This window comes from Nicotiana sylvestris, chromosome 1, assembly GCF_000393655.2.
Source record: "Nicotiana sylvestris chromosome 1, ASM39365v2, whole genome shotgun sequence".
In the NCBI taxonomy this organism is placed as follows: Eukaryota; Viridiplantae; Streptophyta; class Magnoliopsida; order Solanales; family Solanaceae; genus Nicotiana; species Nicotiana sylvestris.
This window is the reverse complement of record NC_091057.1, coordinates 139,610,376-139,624,580: the sequence shown is the minus strand read 5'-3', so window position 1 is coordinate 139,624,580 and position 14,205 is coordinate 139,610,376. Positions and strand designations below refer to the sequence as shown.

Below are 14,205 nucleotides of genomic sequence, written 5' to 3'. Positions count from 1 at the left end.
TTAAGTTACATGTGTTCCAACAAATATCACATCACTTGTTAGAAAGAAAAATAAAATTTAAGATTCATTGTGAGGTCATGATTTTTTTTTTTAAAAAAAAGATTAACTTTGAAGCTAGTGATTTTAAATATGATAGTGGTTAAATAATAATTTAACTCTAAAATCATGTCAGGGTAAAAGTTTACGAATTAAATTATTTTTAAATAAAGAAATATGTTATTCTTTTGCGAACAAATAAACAAGAAAAAATGGCATATAAAATGAAATAAACAGAGTACTTTGTACATTTTAGTTGGTAATTATATAGTGTCCCACTAACTTACAAATAGATGACATTGTTAGCTCCCAATTAAAATTATATTCTAAAATTTACTTGAAAATGGTATATTTTGACGAGGGAAAAGGCCGGCCTATATTAAGAGTTTCTTTGGTAGAATATGGTAACATTGTCGATCCGTTGATCTATTACAAGTTTTTTTACGATATACGTAAATATTGCATATTTGATTTTAAAATTTTCGATGCACCCAATCATAAAAATAAAAAAAATAAAAAAATTATTTACTAACCCCAAAGTTTGAAAATAACTCAGCACCTTAAGGTTGATTGACCAAAAACACATCGAAATTACAAGAGAAGATTACAATAGTCAGAATCAAGGAACCAGATATGTAGCAGACATGAAACATAACGAACTAACAAAAAACAGATTTCTTGGTTTGCCTTTGAAGTTCCATCCTACATTGCTTCAGTTCACCAACTTGAGCGTTTAACATCTCAACCTCTTGTTTCATCATTTCCATTTCATTTTGGGAGGAATTCATCCAACTCTTGCCTACACCTTTGCTGACTTTCATTATTGTCTGTGACTTAGTCCGTTGGTAACTTGAACCAGCTGAAGTCAGTAACCTTGTCATATTGATCTGTTCAACAAGTATAAATTGTGTCCTGATATTATCCGGCAGCCTATCATTCTTCATGGCATGTGTTCGCGCTTCCTGTGATAGTTTATGGTACTCCAGTTTTCTGCATATACTGCTTCTTTCTTCTTCTGTTAGGTCAGGATGTTCCTGAAAGAAAACCATTTAATTTCCATGAATCATACTCTGAAACAATTTTGAGTTTGGAGGAAAAGAGAGAATACATTATGCATACCTTGAGGTACATGTCTATTGACCTATATAGGTTGTCATCACAAGATCGTGCTTCTTTTGGCAATGCATTTACAAGAGAGTAAAAGCATCTTGCTACAAGGTTCTCGTCCCTTGATACAAGGGCGAGGTAATCATCCACTAGCCTCCCGACAACAGACATTTTTGAGTTGGGCTTATTTGATGCTAGCGAGACATAAGCTTCCACCACTTGAACAACAATATCCACGTCGAAAAGAGTTGTGCTGTTCCTGACTAGAAGGTCTTTAGTACTACAGCTTTCCAACAAGAAAGCTACTCTTGTTTTGAGTTGATCTTGTAATCTGGGATCAATATTCATAATAAGCCCAATCTTGAAAAGATGAAGCAGAAAATTGCAGGGAACTGAGTTTTCTTCAACAGGAAGTACCCTTATCAAACATTCAGTTGTCACTCTGTGTAGTTGGATGGACAATTCTTGATCTTTAGATTTCTGTTTTGAAACTGTGATTTGAGAAATCCATTTCTTTGTCCAGTGAGCTATACATGACCCTATAAGCTCTGGCTTAATGTTTCTCTTTTTGATCGATGTAATTACTTCGATAAAATGATCTATTCTTAGGGATGCAACGTCCTTGAAAAACCAATTTCCGCTCAACTTTTTGACATTTAACTTGGTCGTATCATCAGTCATAACATTCACCAAAACTTCATTGTCTTCTATACTACTCGCGCTAGTTTCTGAGCAGGCTTTCCAAGAAATGGCTTCCGAGCAACGCTTGACAATGTGCAAGTCTTTAGACCAAGAAGAAACTGATTCACAGCTTTTCAAGATCCTAAATGTGTCTTTCCACGACGAAAGGATTACATAACTTAGGAATGCCTCAGTTTTAGAAATTAAATTTCCAGGCTGAAGATCATCATGCATTTCCAAGAAATGAGCAGCACAATACAGTGGCGCGACATTTGAAGCTGTAGCTTTGATCTTCAGTCCATAGCAAAATTTCACTATTAATTCAAAGATATTAGCCCCACCTGGGATTGCATCAATCTGAATTGTAGTAATGTTGTCCCCATTCCTATGAAATACCAATCTGCTAATGTATCCACTTCTTGAAACCATGGAGAGCTGCACAATGAAAAGATTAATGAAAAAAAGTTCCACAGAAAGCATATTTATACTTTGCACAACAAATATACCTCTAAGAATGCCTGTTCCATCTAGTTTACCAAATATTGGTTTAAAAAAAAAAAAATATGGGAAACATCAGCCAAAAAACATGTACTTGGGATCAACCAGTCCAGAGATACTCTTAAGATGGTATAATATTGTTCATATAGGGCCAAGCCCGCATGGTTTTACCCCAAAGGCCTCAGCTCGTAAGGATAAGTAAACGGAGCCCCGCATGCAACCCTTATATATAGATCCCAAGTAGTCCCAAACCAATATGAGAAAGGATTTTGTGTTATTCTTCTCATTCATAGTGGAAAATTCTCTCTGCTTCTGCCCCGAGGACTACACTTAGCCAAATCTCGTTAAATCGTTGTGTTATGTTTTTCTTCTTCATTTTCTTGTGATTGTGCACTAGCTAACCTACCATCTTCTTCGACAAAACAAGCAGAAAGCTAAAAGATGGTTTGATGTTGAGATTTATCTAATATGCAGTTCGGACATTGGGATTTTTCCTCTCAATTAGAGAAATGGATAGTGTAGCTGTTACCTTATGCAAGTGGAAGCTTTTGTCTTTAATTTGTACTATCAAATCACTTGGAATTTTTGTCTGGACAAACCTGCACTAGTGTTGTTACATTCATTAGCCACTGCAGAGGATTAAAATTAAAATCAGTATCACTTTGAGACAAACAAAGAGAATATGTACTTTACCAGTTCTTGTTTCTTCTTTCCACAGACTGCGCCACCATACTGCCATTGGCTGGATAAATGACACAGTGATTTCTCTTCTCCACAAATATTGATCCACCAGTTAGTAGATTTTCTTTCACCATATTTTCAGCACCTATACTGCTTACTAGCCCTTTAATTTTCTGTATTCTGAACTATGCACTTTTTTTTTCTTTTGCAATATATTATATAGTTCTATCACCAAGACAAAGGCGTAGTTAGTCTAAAAAGACAGCATGTCCCTTTCGCGCAGTGAATTAAATTAAGTACAAAATTGGTTTAGGAACCACTCTTACTTTTAGTCCTTTAGAAACCAATTAATCATTTCTTCCCAAAACCATGATTAGTACTACACTACTGACACGAAACAAAATTTTACATACCAAATAATGTTAACACTCATACAGGATCAACAGTACTTGTGGGTGTCGTTTTCTCTATTTCTGTAATGATCTTTTTCCATCCATTGTTATTTGATTTATAGTCATTTTAGCGTTTGTGTTAGTACCTTCGGCGGGTCTATTGGAAGCAGCCTCTCTGCCTCCAATAGGTAGGGGTAAGGTCTGCATACACACTATACTGACCAGGCCCCAGTTGTAATAATATACTTGGTTCGTTGTTATTGTTAGTACCTTCGGCATGACACTTGGTTATTTCGAACATAACACTTCCAGATTTCATCAAAATATCTAACTTGGTAGGATAGATGAGATATAAAAGTTCAAGTTGTTAGGTTTAAAGGTCCATGAACATTATATTCCACATCACTTTGTACCAAACCCATGAGTGGCAGTGACGTAGAAAGGTGATGAAGTGTCCAGACTCAAGTGGATGAGCTCGAATTGAAGCATTCATGGGCCTTAAAATGACTGTAGATAGCAAAACACAACTACTCATTTTAATTGCCCCAACTACTCTTACTCTCATAATACTGACCAACCACAAAAGGTGCGGGACAAAGAAGTTATGACTACATATCTCGCACCGTACGAAAGAAACTGAATCGTGGCATTTTTTCTTGTCTTGTCGGTTTGTGGAATTTATCGTAGATTAACCATTCTTGTTTCAGAATTAAGTCCAAAAATCTAGCTTCTCACATGGAGTTAGGGTACCTTGTATCTACACTGCCACCTTAAGAGAGATTAGCTAGATCATAGGTAATCTGAAGTAACTATATTTAGCAGTAACACCACGCAATTCTTTAGTTTATTTCACTTAAAGTTGCTCAACAGGGACAAGTCCTGCTGAAATCAGGGACAGAGTTAGAGCTTCGGATGCGGGTTTGACCAAATCTAGTAGCTTTGAATTCCATATTTATCTTTAAAAATTTATTGAATTTGTACAAATTATTAAATTAAAACTCAGTAACTTAGAAGGAATAAATTTTCGAACCCATTGGCTTCAAATTCTGGCTTCGCTATGGCTGAAATTCAAAGGGAGTAGCAGCTTTCCCACTCCCTTTGATTATCATATACAAAAAGGTCTCTTCTGCCACAATATAAGTTGCTTACGTGAATACTCCAGTATAGGATCTTACATGCATACATGACATTAGAATTAGTAGAAAATATAATTGCACTTTTGAGTAGGTTTGCTCATTTTTAATAGTTTGTCATCTTATTTTACATACTTGCGGAATGAGACTCGATTTGTGTGGAAGAACCTTCTAGACATGTGTGGAAGAACCTATAGTAGTTCGAGGTCATAGTCATGATTTAGGAATTGTCCTTGCCAAATATCAATTTGTGCCTTTCAATCTTCAGAATGCTCTACAGTATGAATATGTATTTCAACGGTATGCACTGTTGATGCATTTGTGCAATTATATATTAATGATGTAGCATTTATATTTATTAGGATGTAGACCTTGAGTCGACACTACTATTTGTAAATGAATTAAAGAAGAAAAATACTACTCCTACAAAGAATCAGATTATCACTTCGAAAGGCCTTGATTACTTTCTTTAGACAACGAATGATTCTACGACTTTGAGAAATATATGGTAAATACTACTCCACGCAATCAAGTCTTATTAAGTTCTTTGTTTCCCTTCATTAATGAGGTTTGATATTTTTGGAGAGAAAAAAAGATGAGGTTTGATATTTGTGTACACGAGCATTACGTGTCATATTCATATTAAAATATAAGAAAACATGTTGTATCAAAATGGAAAAAGTACTTTACAATGATCCCCAACTCATGTTCAATCTCACTACTGCGAACTGTTATCAATCTATAGTATCCAAATATGTCACGAAACATTATTCTTTATTCAATACCTGTAAGATCGCCCGGAGTCGTATACTTTTATACCTACCCAAACACTGAAATGATTTGAAAAATGATTTCATAAGGTAAAACATTTTTCACGAAAAATATTTTCCATGAAAACATTTTCCTCCGTACCAAAAACCAATATTTGAACAATTTTCATGAAGTATGGGCTCCCTGTGAGGAGAGAATGGAAATTTTTTCAATTTGTTGCAAACTGCTAGACATAAGAGTACCATAGCAAACCAATTAATCAAGGACAACACACTTGGTCTTTGAATACCAAAACAAAATCCATTTTTTTGGAGGGGTAATGTGGTAGAGTGCTGACGCAAAGCTGAAAGCGCGTATATAGCCCAGATTCTGGGCACACAATCTTTCCCTACTGGTTACTGTAGAAGCGGCCTAGTTCGGTTAGCCCTGACCTTAGTAAGTCTTAACAAGGGAAAGAACAAGAAGACGTACAGACAAGAACTAAAGCATGATGCAAAATAAGGCTTAAAGCTGCACAGAGGTCCTGGAATCAACTGCAGCATTGTTCCTGGTCTTCTCAAATTTAGCTTTTCTCTCCTACCATCTACAAGCAAAACAGAGAAGTAATTTCAGGAAAAGAGACATTTATGTAATAGTGATTAATGATGTAGAATAATTATTTCAAATTACGAAGCAATGTAAAGCTCAACATTAAACAATATGCTTACAGACCAAAAATTATGCAGAATGATTGTTCATAGATCAAGAAGCTAATTATCGAAATTATATAATCGGTTCTGATATAGTAATGGTCAATATGATAGTTAGTATTTGACTTATATGAAAGTGGGGAAGGGCAGAGACACAACTTTCACATGCAACTCCAAACAAAGTAATTTGGACTGAAGAGGTACTTACCAAGCTGAAGGATTATGATCTAAATATGCCACAGCCCCCTTAAAGGAACTGTTGTCTTTTTTTCTTCACAACTCCTTCAAATATTCCATCAGATCCAAAAACACAAGTTAAGTTTTGATGATCAATTGGTCCTGGTAGCTGGAATGAAATGGAAAATTCTCCTGGTGGGCATAGGTTCAGAGTTTGCATCTTAAAAACCATGTTGTCCCTGCAAACCATGTCCTCTCCGGTCACGCTCACCCCTTTTATGACAATTTTCCCACTAGGTCCGACATCACAGCGAAAGACCTCTGTAACCACATGAACAGGAAATCTCTTATCATCAATTGGATTCATATAGATGCAGTTCGACATACAGATTCAACTTGGTATAAGATCACTTAGAGGAAAAATAGAAAACCCTTTTGTGAAGCAAAAACAAGAGCATCCCAGTGTTATAAAAAAAACTTGCATTAAAAGACACAAAATAATCTTGATGTTCATAGGTGAAATATAACACATCCACATAAGCTAAACATAAATGTGACGCTGATGTATCAGAGAAGTATATAGATCAAAGATATGATAAGCTGGAGAGAAAACACATCCCTAAAGTAATCTCATTCGCAGACCCTGCTGATCAGATGATAGCTTCTGTGGAGTAACAAAACTCCAGTAGGGAGGCATTTCAAGGAGAGAGCCAGTTTATCAAGGTAGGCGAACTGAAACATTGCTTGAAACAGCAGAATGACAAAAAAGATAAGGTTCTATAGCTCATTGCACAGCTGGGAAGAAGGCATATGCAAGTAATATGTGGTCCTAGAAAGAAAGCATTTTTCCATCAGCGAAAGGAAATGATGGAAAAGAACACTAATCTACATAGAAAAGAAGAAAAAGAAAGCGTACAGATATTCTTTGACTAATGTCAAGAACAAAGCCTTTGACCTTCGTATTCATTCGCCAAATTTCAGTTATGCTCAAACTCGGTTTTGTTAGACTCTTCATGGAAGAAGAAATGAAACTCTTGATGATGAGGCTTATATGTCTGAACCTCTTGGTTTTCTGGATACCGCTCCAGGAAAATGTTTGCCAACTTCACAAAGCTCTTTATGGACTGATGGCGCTGTTTCTCACTACATGGTTATGATGTGCTCAAAAATAAATATTTTGATAGACTTCATACATTGATTTCATATCCAATTTTTAGTGAATTAAAGGGCTAACATTTTGAGAAAAAGTAAACTACAAAGTTTATCCGAGTACAGTGGAGAATGAAGCATATTTTTCAGCATGGTATTTCTGCATTGCATCAACCAGTTATACTCATATAGAGAACATATGGTCACAGATAAGAGGGATATTTGATGCATTAAAATATCAAACGTTCTGATGTAAGAGTTATAAGAAGATTTGGTGATTCGCTACTTAAGAATATATAACTTACTTTCATCCCTTGCGACACCAGGGAGTGAAACACGAAATACATAGTCATCCTCAGATTCACCAATATCAACTGATCCAATAAGTGGTCCAATCTTTCCCAACAAAGCTGACCCAGTAAGTGCAACCCCACCATTGGCATAAATTATGAGATTATCCCACTCCTCTTTGGCTGGACAAGCAGAGAAAAAAACCATTGCAGGCTGACTCCCAGAAGGCTGCTGAGAGTTGATATGCTTGGACGCTGAAGTTGTATCAGCTTCAACTGAAACTGGACCCGCATTAATATCTGGTGACGATGAAGCAGGATAACCGTATGGTATAGGAGGGCCAGTATATGGCACACAACTAATGGGGGCCACATTAAGCGGCTCCGGATGCAGCGGAATTGAACCATTATTTTCACCATAATTCGGCAAAGAAGTGTGAGATGCTCTGGAGTGCACAAGTAAAAAACAACATTGATTTCCATAATGATAATCACTAGTATTAAAAATTATCTAACTTTTCATAAAAAGATTTAATTCACCATAGGACCCAAACCCAATGTAATAAGAGCTTCACCGGAGTAATCAAGTGAAAGTTCATATGATGCACCAGTAGGAAATGATTTCTTTAACAATTATGAAAGAAAATCATTTCCTACATGTGTATTATATGATTTCGCAAAGCACAAGAAAATCACAACCACACATTAAATGGTCACAAAATTGTTCATACATATTTCAGATAAGAAAAGCTTCAGCATCCACAGAGTAAAGAAGTTATTTGCGTTTGTATGCTTGATTGTCTACCAGTTTGATCCCCCCTTAGATGTTTTCTATTGAAATTTTTTGCTCTCTATCAAAAGCAAAGACCCAATGTTTTGTAAATAAATGCTAAATTTTACGAAGTGCGCCCCTTTCACTGGCAGTGCCATGTAGGTTTAAGAAATTTATTTAGAAAATATGCGCCTTCCATCCTTGGCAATTCATTAGGAACAATTGTTTCCGGGTAATCAAAGTGTTCATTTCGGCACTATTTCCTAAGCAACAAAATACACAGAACCCACAGCCAGAAAGGCCCAACCAACATTGAACTAGCCGTAACAATTTTTGACAGTCTTTGCCAGTAAAATGTCATCTCAAGGAAACTCTTCTATAAATGTACGCCTCAATAGCATAGATATTCCACCTTTAGCATATAACCAATAACAAGATTTGATCTTTTCAGCATATCCTTTTAACTAAACTGAGCTGTGAAAAACAGCTGCGTATCTGCATTTACAAGATTTTCACCAGAAAATGTTACTTTCTACACTACGAACTAATGAAAGTATCCAGAAACACTCAAAAACATGAACACCAACACCTGACTTTGGAGTTTGGTCTACTCAGAAAACAGCTAGTAAATTTTATATAGGGTTTCTATTTTTTATTCCCTCTTGTGTAAAACGAGAGCTAAAATCAGTAGTTTTGCAGTATATGAGTGAAAATGTAAGATGTGATCGTTCAAGTACCTCCAATGAGAATCCATCAAATAGCTGCTGGAGAAAAGATGGGAAATTCAACTGTCAGTTATATTTCGGCAACACCCAGATTCAGAAAAGTTTATAATTCTGAAAATCAAGAGAAATATGGTAATAATCAGCGAGCGGCAAAAATCTGAAAATGGAATTCATTTGAATTTTCTTTCCTGAAGTGTTGGGTGAGCTCTGTGTTTTAGGCTTTTAGCCTTTTAGGGATTTCGAGTGTTGAAGGCCTCTGCTGACTTGATTATGACTTTCCTTTTTCTTTTTCAGTTCTTCAAAATTACTAAAATGGTCACTACGATTATTTAGGATGTATAATGATTTTTTATTTTTTTATATATTTATTTTCTTTATCAAATGACTAAAATGTCTTCTTGGTGAAATCAAAGATATATCACTCTCTTCCTTGGATAAAATTAGAAACTAAAGATAAAAAGACACACTCATCTTGTATGGTCTAGTCCCAATTTTGCAGTCATATGAAAATTGTCAAATTTTATGATTGAATATTTTTGGAAAGTATTAAATAATTACTAAACATTATGTAACACGATCTGTTTGAAACTTAATGATTAAATCAGAAACTCAAATAATATGCACTAATTTGATTTGTACTTTGTAATTACTTTAGGTTGTCTTCCAACTTATCATATAGGGACAAGAATAATACTCATATTACACAAAGAAAATCTATTTCTGGTATAAGGTTATTTGTTTTACATATTTATGATGAATTATAAAATTTCCCGTTGAGATATGTCTTTATAATAATTAACCATTTTCATGTTTCAAATATAAAATTATTTGTATAAGAAGCCTTTAAAAGTAAATGTCCGTTTTGCCCATAACAAGAAATTCTCCCTAATTAGGTTCTCAATTTTGCTGTTTTTTAAGCAAAGCTCTTTGAAGTTTCTCAAACCATCTTTTAAAAATGAGGACATGATCAATCTTGTTATAAAATAAAGACTATAAAGTAAAGACAAGTATGGAGAGAAATTGATATATTATTCGAATTCAAACTGATGTACATAATGAACTGAAATCTCTTCTATTTATAGAAGAAAGGAAGTTGTTGTGTAAGCTGCTACGCAAGCTGTTGTGTAAGCTGCTACTGCAAGTTACTGTGTAAGCTGTTACTGCAAGCTGCTGTGTAAGCTGCTACTATACCAGATGTGGATAATATTCTACTGAGAGCAATGTTTATCCATAACGGAATACTGAATGGATAAGTTTATTATACTCGGTATGGATAATCTTCTACCTAGGGTAATGTTTATCCATAATCGGGTACCGAAGTGATAAGCTTCTTCAGGAAGCTTATTTCCAATAGAGTACTAAATAGATAAACATATTTACGGTGGAGTCTCATATGGATAAGCTTCTTCAGGAAGATTATTTACAACGAAGTACTAAATGAACATCCATAATATAATATATTTATAACACTCCCCTTGGATGTTCATTAAAAGATAATGTGTCTCATTAAAACCTTACTAGGAAAAACCACGTGAAAAAAATTCCTAGTAAAGGAAAAAGAGTACACATATTTAGTAATACGCATTGCTAAGTGCCTCATTAAAAACCTTATAAGGAAAACCCCATGGGAAAAAACTTTAGTAAGGGAAAAAGAGTGCATCGCGTATTTTACTCCCCTGATGAAAACCTTGTTTCAAATATTTGAGTCTCCGCATTCCAATCTTGTATACCATCTTCTCAAAAGTTGAAGTTGGCAAAGATTTAGTGAATAAATCTGCTGGATTATCACTTGAACGGATTTGTTGCACATCAATGTCACCATTTTTCTGAAGATCGTGTGTGTAGAATAATTTTGGTGAAATGTGCTTCGTTCTATCTCCTTTTATAAATCCTCCCTTCAATTGGGCTATGCATGCAGCATTGTCTTCGTATAAAATTGTGGGTCTTTTCTCACATTCCAAACCACATTTTTCTCGAATAAAATGACTGATCTCAATCATATGCACTTTCTGCTTGCCGGTTTGAAATCGAGCTTTATGGGTATCGGATAAATAACCTGCATCTGCATTACCAATACGATCTGCACCACTTTTGTTAGCATTAGCAAGATAAATAAGTGCACCATCTACACCGAGATAGAGTATTTCAGGACCAAGGAGCTCCTCATCCTCTTCTAGAGGTTGGAACGGATCCTTATTCACTTCAAGTGATTGAATATTCATTGGTGTACTTAATGGGTACACTTTGTCCATGTAAAAGTATTTTTAAGACCCTCTTGGAGCTCTTCCGGAGTTCCAATAAGATTTATGTCACCAACATAAACAGCAAGTGTAACAAATTTTGATGACATTTTCTTTATAAAAATACATGGACAAATAACATAATTTATGTAACTTTCTTTCAGCAAATATTTACTGAGGCGATTATACCACACGCGCACAGATTGCTTTAAACCGTACAAAGATCTTTATAATTTGATCGAGTACATTTCTCAAGACTTTGAATTATATGCTTCGGACATTTTCAATCCTTCAAGGATCTTCATATAGATTTGGTCAAATAAGTCATATAGGTTAAGACTTGTATCTAAATGGTATGACATTTTCACGTGTCTGGACTGCTGGTCCGATCCTCACAATCTTTTATAATATTGTGCACTATATTGTATCAAATATATCGTCGACGATCATTTTGTGTCAGTTCCGAAGTGACATAACTTGTGGAGATCTCATCACTTTCTTTATTTTCAGGTACCTGAACTTTTTCGGGAGTTTCATGAAATGTTATGTCGTGGGCTCTTCTATAGCATATTTCCTCCTCATTATGATCATTTTGATCATTAGCTCCTACTATTTTTCAAGGATTGTTACCTTTGGAACCGATTGGTCTACCGCGCTTCATGTGTATAGTAAACTCTATCCTTCAGGGACTTTAATTTTAATAGGAGCATTTGTAGCTGAAATATGATATTTAATTTTGGATCAACAAATGCTTCTGGCATTCGACTTGAATTATCTTCTAAGTAAGGATCATATTAATGATAATTCGATTCATATAGCATATTTTTCAACTGTTTATTCCATCCCCCAAATGTTAGAAAAACTAACATATATCCCCAATCATCTTTGGGAAACATATCTTTGTGTATTATGGTAGAGAAATTAATCATATACCACACAACAAAAGATAGTAAAAATATTTGGTTTCCGATCCTAAACCAATTGTGAAGGGATGAGTTATCATATATTATTGATCTGATGCATACAAGTGTTGCTATATGCAATTTAGAAATATCTTAGACCAACACATGAAGCTTTGTTCTCAAAAGCAATGGTTTAGCCATTAACAGGAGGTATTCAATGCTAAACCAGCTTGGATATAAACCAGCATTATCAAGATGAACTGTCTTGATTTCATAATCTGAAAATTATGCTCTTAATCGAGAAAAACAATTCCAAATGCCAAACTGCAGGTTGACAATAATTACACATGTAACCATCTCATATATGCACCTATAAGTGGTTTACATGATAGATGAACGAGTCCATATTCACCTTTTATATATTTCAGAATCAGGGGTCTTAGTCCCAACTTTAGCTGGTATAATCAATTCATTATGAGAGCAAGCAACACATGAGAATTCCTGAAGAATCTTCTAGTTCTTTAGTATATGCTTATCTGAATTCTCAAATAGCTCATTTAAAAATGGCAAATGAAAACTTCAAGTTTATCATGTCATGTGCTATCTCTTAGTAAACTTCTGGTTTACTATGGCATAAACTTTTGCTTTAGTAAACTTCTGGTTTACTGTGATACATGATATAGTACAAATTAAAGAATAAGACGGGTAACTTCTCACATACATATTATTTTACCCCTATGATTGTGGAAACATGAAGATTATCAATCTTCCAATCATTTGTAGTCTCAATATGATAGTCATTTGTATTAGTAAACTTCAGGTTTACTACAACATATGTTTTGACCATAATCATATAATATGAATGACATATTTGTATATAAGCTCTTCGAGAGCCTTCATTTATTATCCACAATCTAATATTTATCGGGCACTACTGGTGTCATGTATCCTTTAGGCAAACTGTTAGCTCTTCAGGAGTTGTTGATACATTTTGTACTATCAAATATTTCTCATACACTTTTGGTATCATGAGGGAAAATCACAATCAAATAAACAATGTAAAACAATTGTTTAAGTACAAGAAAACTCTTCTTCATAATATTTTCCTACTTCATGAGGCAATTTCAATTGTGTTACTTCTTCGGGAGCAAATTTAAAATACGAAATATTGAGTATATATTCTCTCAATTATATTACCTCTTCAGAAGGTGAATTGTGATATATTCACATCAAGAGTGCGTTCATATTTACCCGATTTATTAATATTGTCACACTCACTTCAGGGAATAGATTAATATTATCCAAAGTTCTCATCCTTCAGGAAATCGAACATAATTATCTGAATGCGCATTAATCACATCAAATTGTGATGCCTCAATCTCTTTTAAAATATTTACTACTTCAGGAGCAAATCGAGGCGTACATTTAATATAGAGAATATTTATGTAGCTTATCTTCAATTGTAACCATAGAAAGCCTAAATTATCACTTCTGGTGATCATAGACATATACCACTTCTGGTGGTTAACAAAATATAATTACAATGAGATATATGAAATATAACTACTTCTGGTGGTTGTATATTTCTTGCAAACTCTGCTAGAGTTTAAGTTGATCTAATAATATTATCCATATTCTTTAAAATGACATAAATAAGATATATTATAGTAAACATCATTATCAAATCATAATTTTTCTTTATGTACAACAATTACATAACCATACTATCTATTACAAATAACAAAAATTAAAATATTTACATTTCTACAGATTCACCACCGATTACATGACTTGTTTCTCCTTCTGGGAGTGGAAGGTAATCAGTTACATCCAAATGCATGAAGTCTAAATTATCTTCGGAAATAAAATTTGCTTCATCATTTTTCTCTGTCTTCTTTAGGGAGGCTTGATAAAGCTCAACCAGGTGCTTTGGCGTACGACAAGTACGTGACCAGTGCCCTT

The 14,205-nt window shown here is 34.5% G+C and overlaps 2 protein-coding genes across 2 annotated transcripts; both read right to left on the bottom strand.

Annotated features, from left to right (window-relative positions):
- Positions 1-576: 576 nt before the first annotated feature.
- Positions 577-3,483, bottom strand: LOC104220252 (root phototropism protein 3-like). The gene is made up of 4 exons (XM_009771082.2): positions 3,016-3,483; positions 2,852-2,921; positions 1,156-2,259; positions 577-1,070 (listed from the first exon to the last, which is right to left on the bottom strand). The coding sequence occupies exons 1-4, from the start codon at positions 3,135-3,137 to the stop codon at positions 696-698; spliced, it is 1,671 nt and encodes a 556-aa protein (XP_009769384.1). The 5' UTR covers positions 3,138-3,483; the 3' UTR covers positions 577-695.
- A 2,002-nt stretch (positions 3,484-5,485) lies between these two features.
- LOC104220253 (alpha-crystallin domain-containing protein 22.3-like) lies at positions 5,486-9,305 on the bottom strand. The gene is made up of 4 exons (XM_009771084.2): positions 9,114-9,305; positions 7,620-8,050; positions 6,197-6,486; positions 5,486-5,882 (listed from the first exon to the last, which is right to left on the bottom strand). The coding sequence occupies exons 1-3, from the start codon at positions 9,128-9,130 to the stop codon at positions 6,236-6,238; spliced, it is 699 nt and encodes a 232-aa protein (XP_009769386.1). The 5' UTR covers positions 9,131-9,305; the 3' UTR covers positions 5,486-5,882; positions 6,197-6,235.
- Between the last annotated feature and the right edge of the window lie 4,900 nt (positions 9,306-14,205).

Excerpts from the sequence above, each read along its gene's own strand:
- LOC104220252 (XM_009771082.2), bottom strand. The coding sequence starts at position 3,137 with ATGGTGAAAGAAAATCTACTAACTGGTGGATCAATATTTGTGGAGAAG. Across the intron at positions 2,922-3,015 it reads GAAAGAAGAAACAAGAACTG|GTTTGTCCAGACAAAAATTC; the intron begins GTAAAGTACATA and ends ACACTAGTGCAG. Across the intron at positions 2,260-2,851 it reads AAAGCTTCCACTTGCATAAG|CTCTCCATGGTTTCAAGAAG; the intron begins GTAACAGCTACA and ends TTCATTGTGCAG.
- LOC104220253 (XM_009771084.2), bottom strand. Across the intron at positions 6,487-7,619 it reads TGGTGTCGCAAGGGATGAAA|AGGTCTTTCGCTGTGATGTC; the intron begins GTAAGTTATATA and ends ATGTGGTTACAG.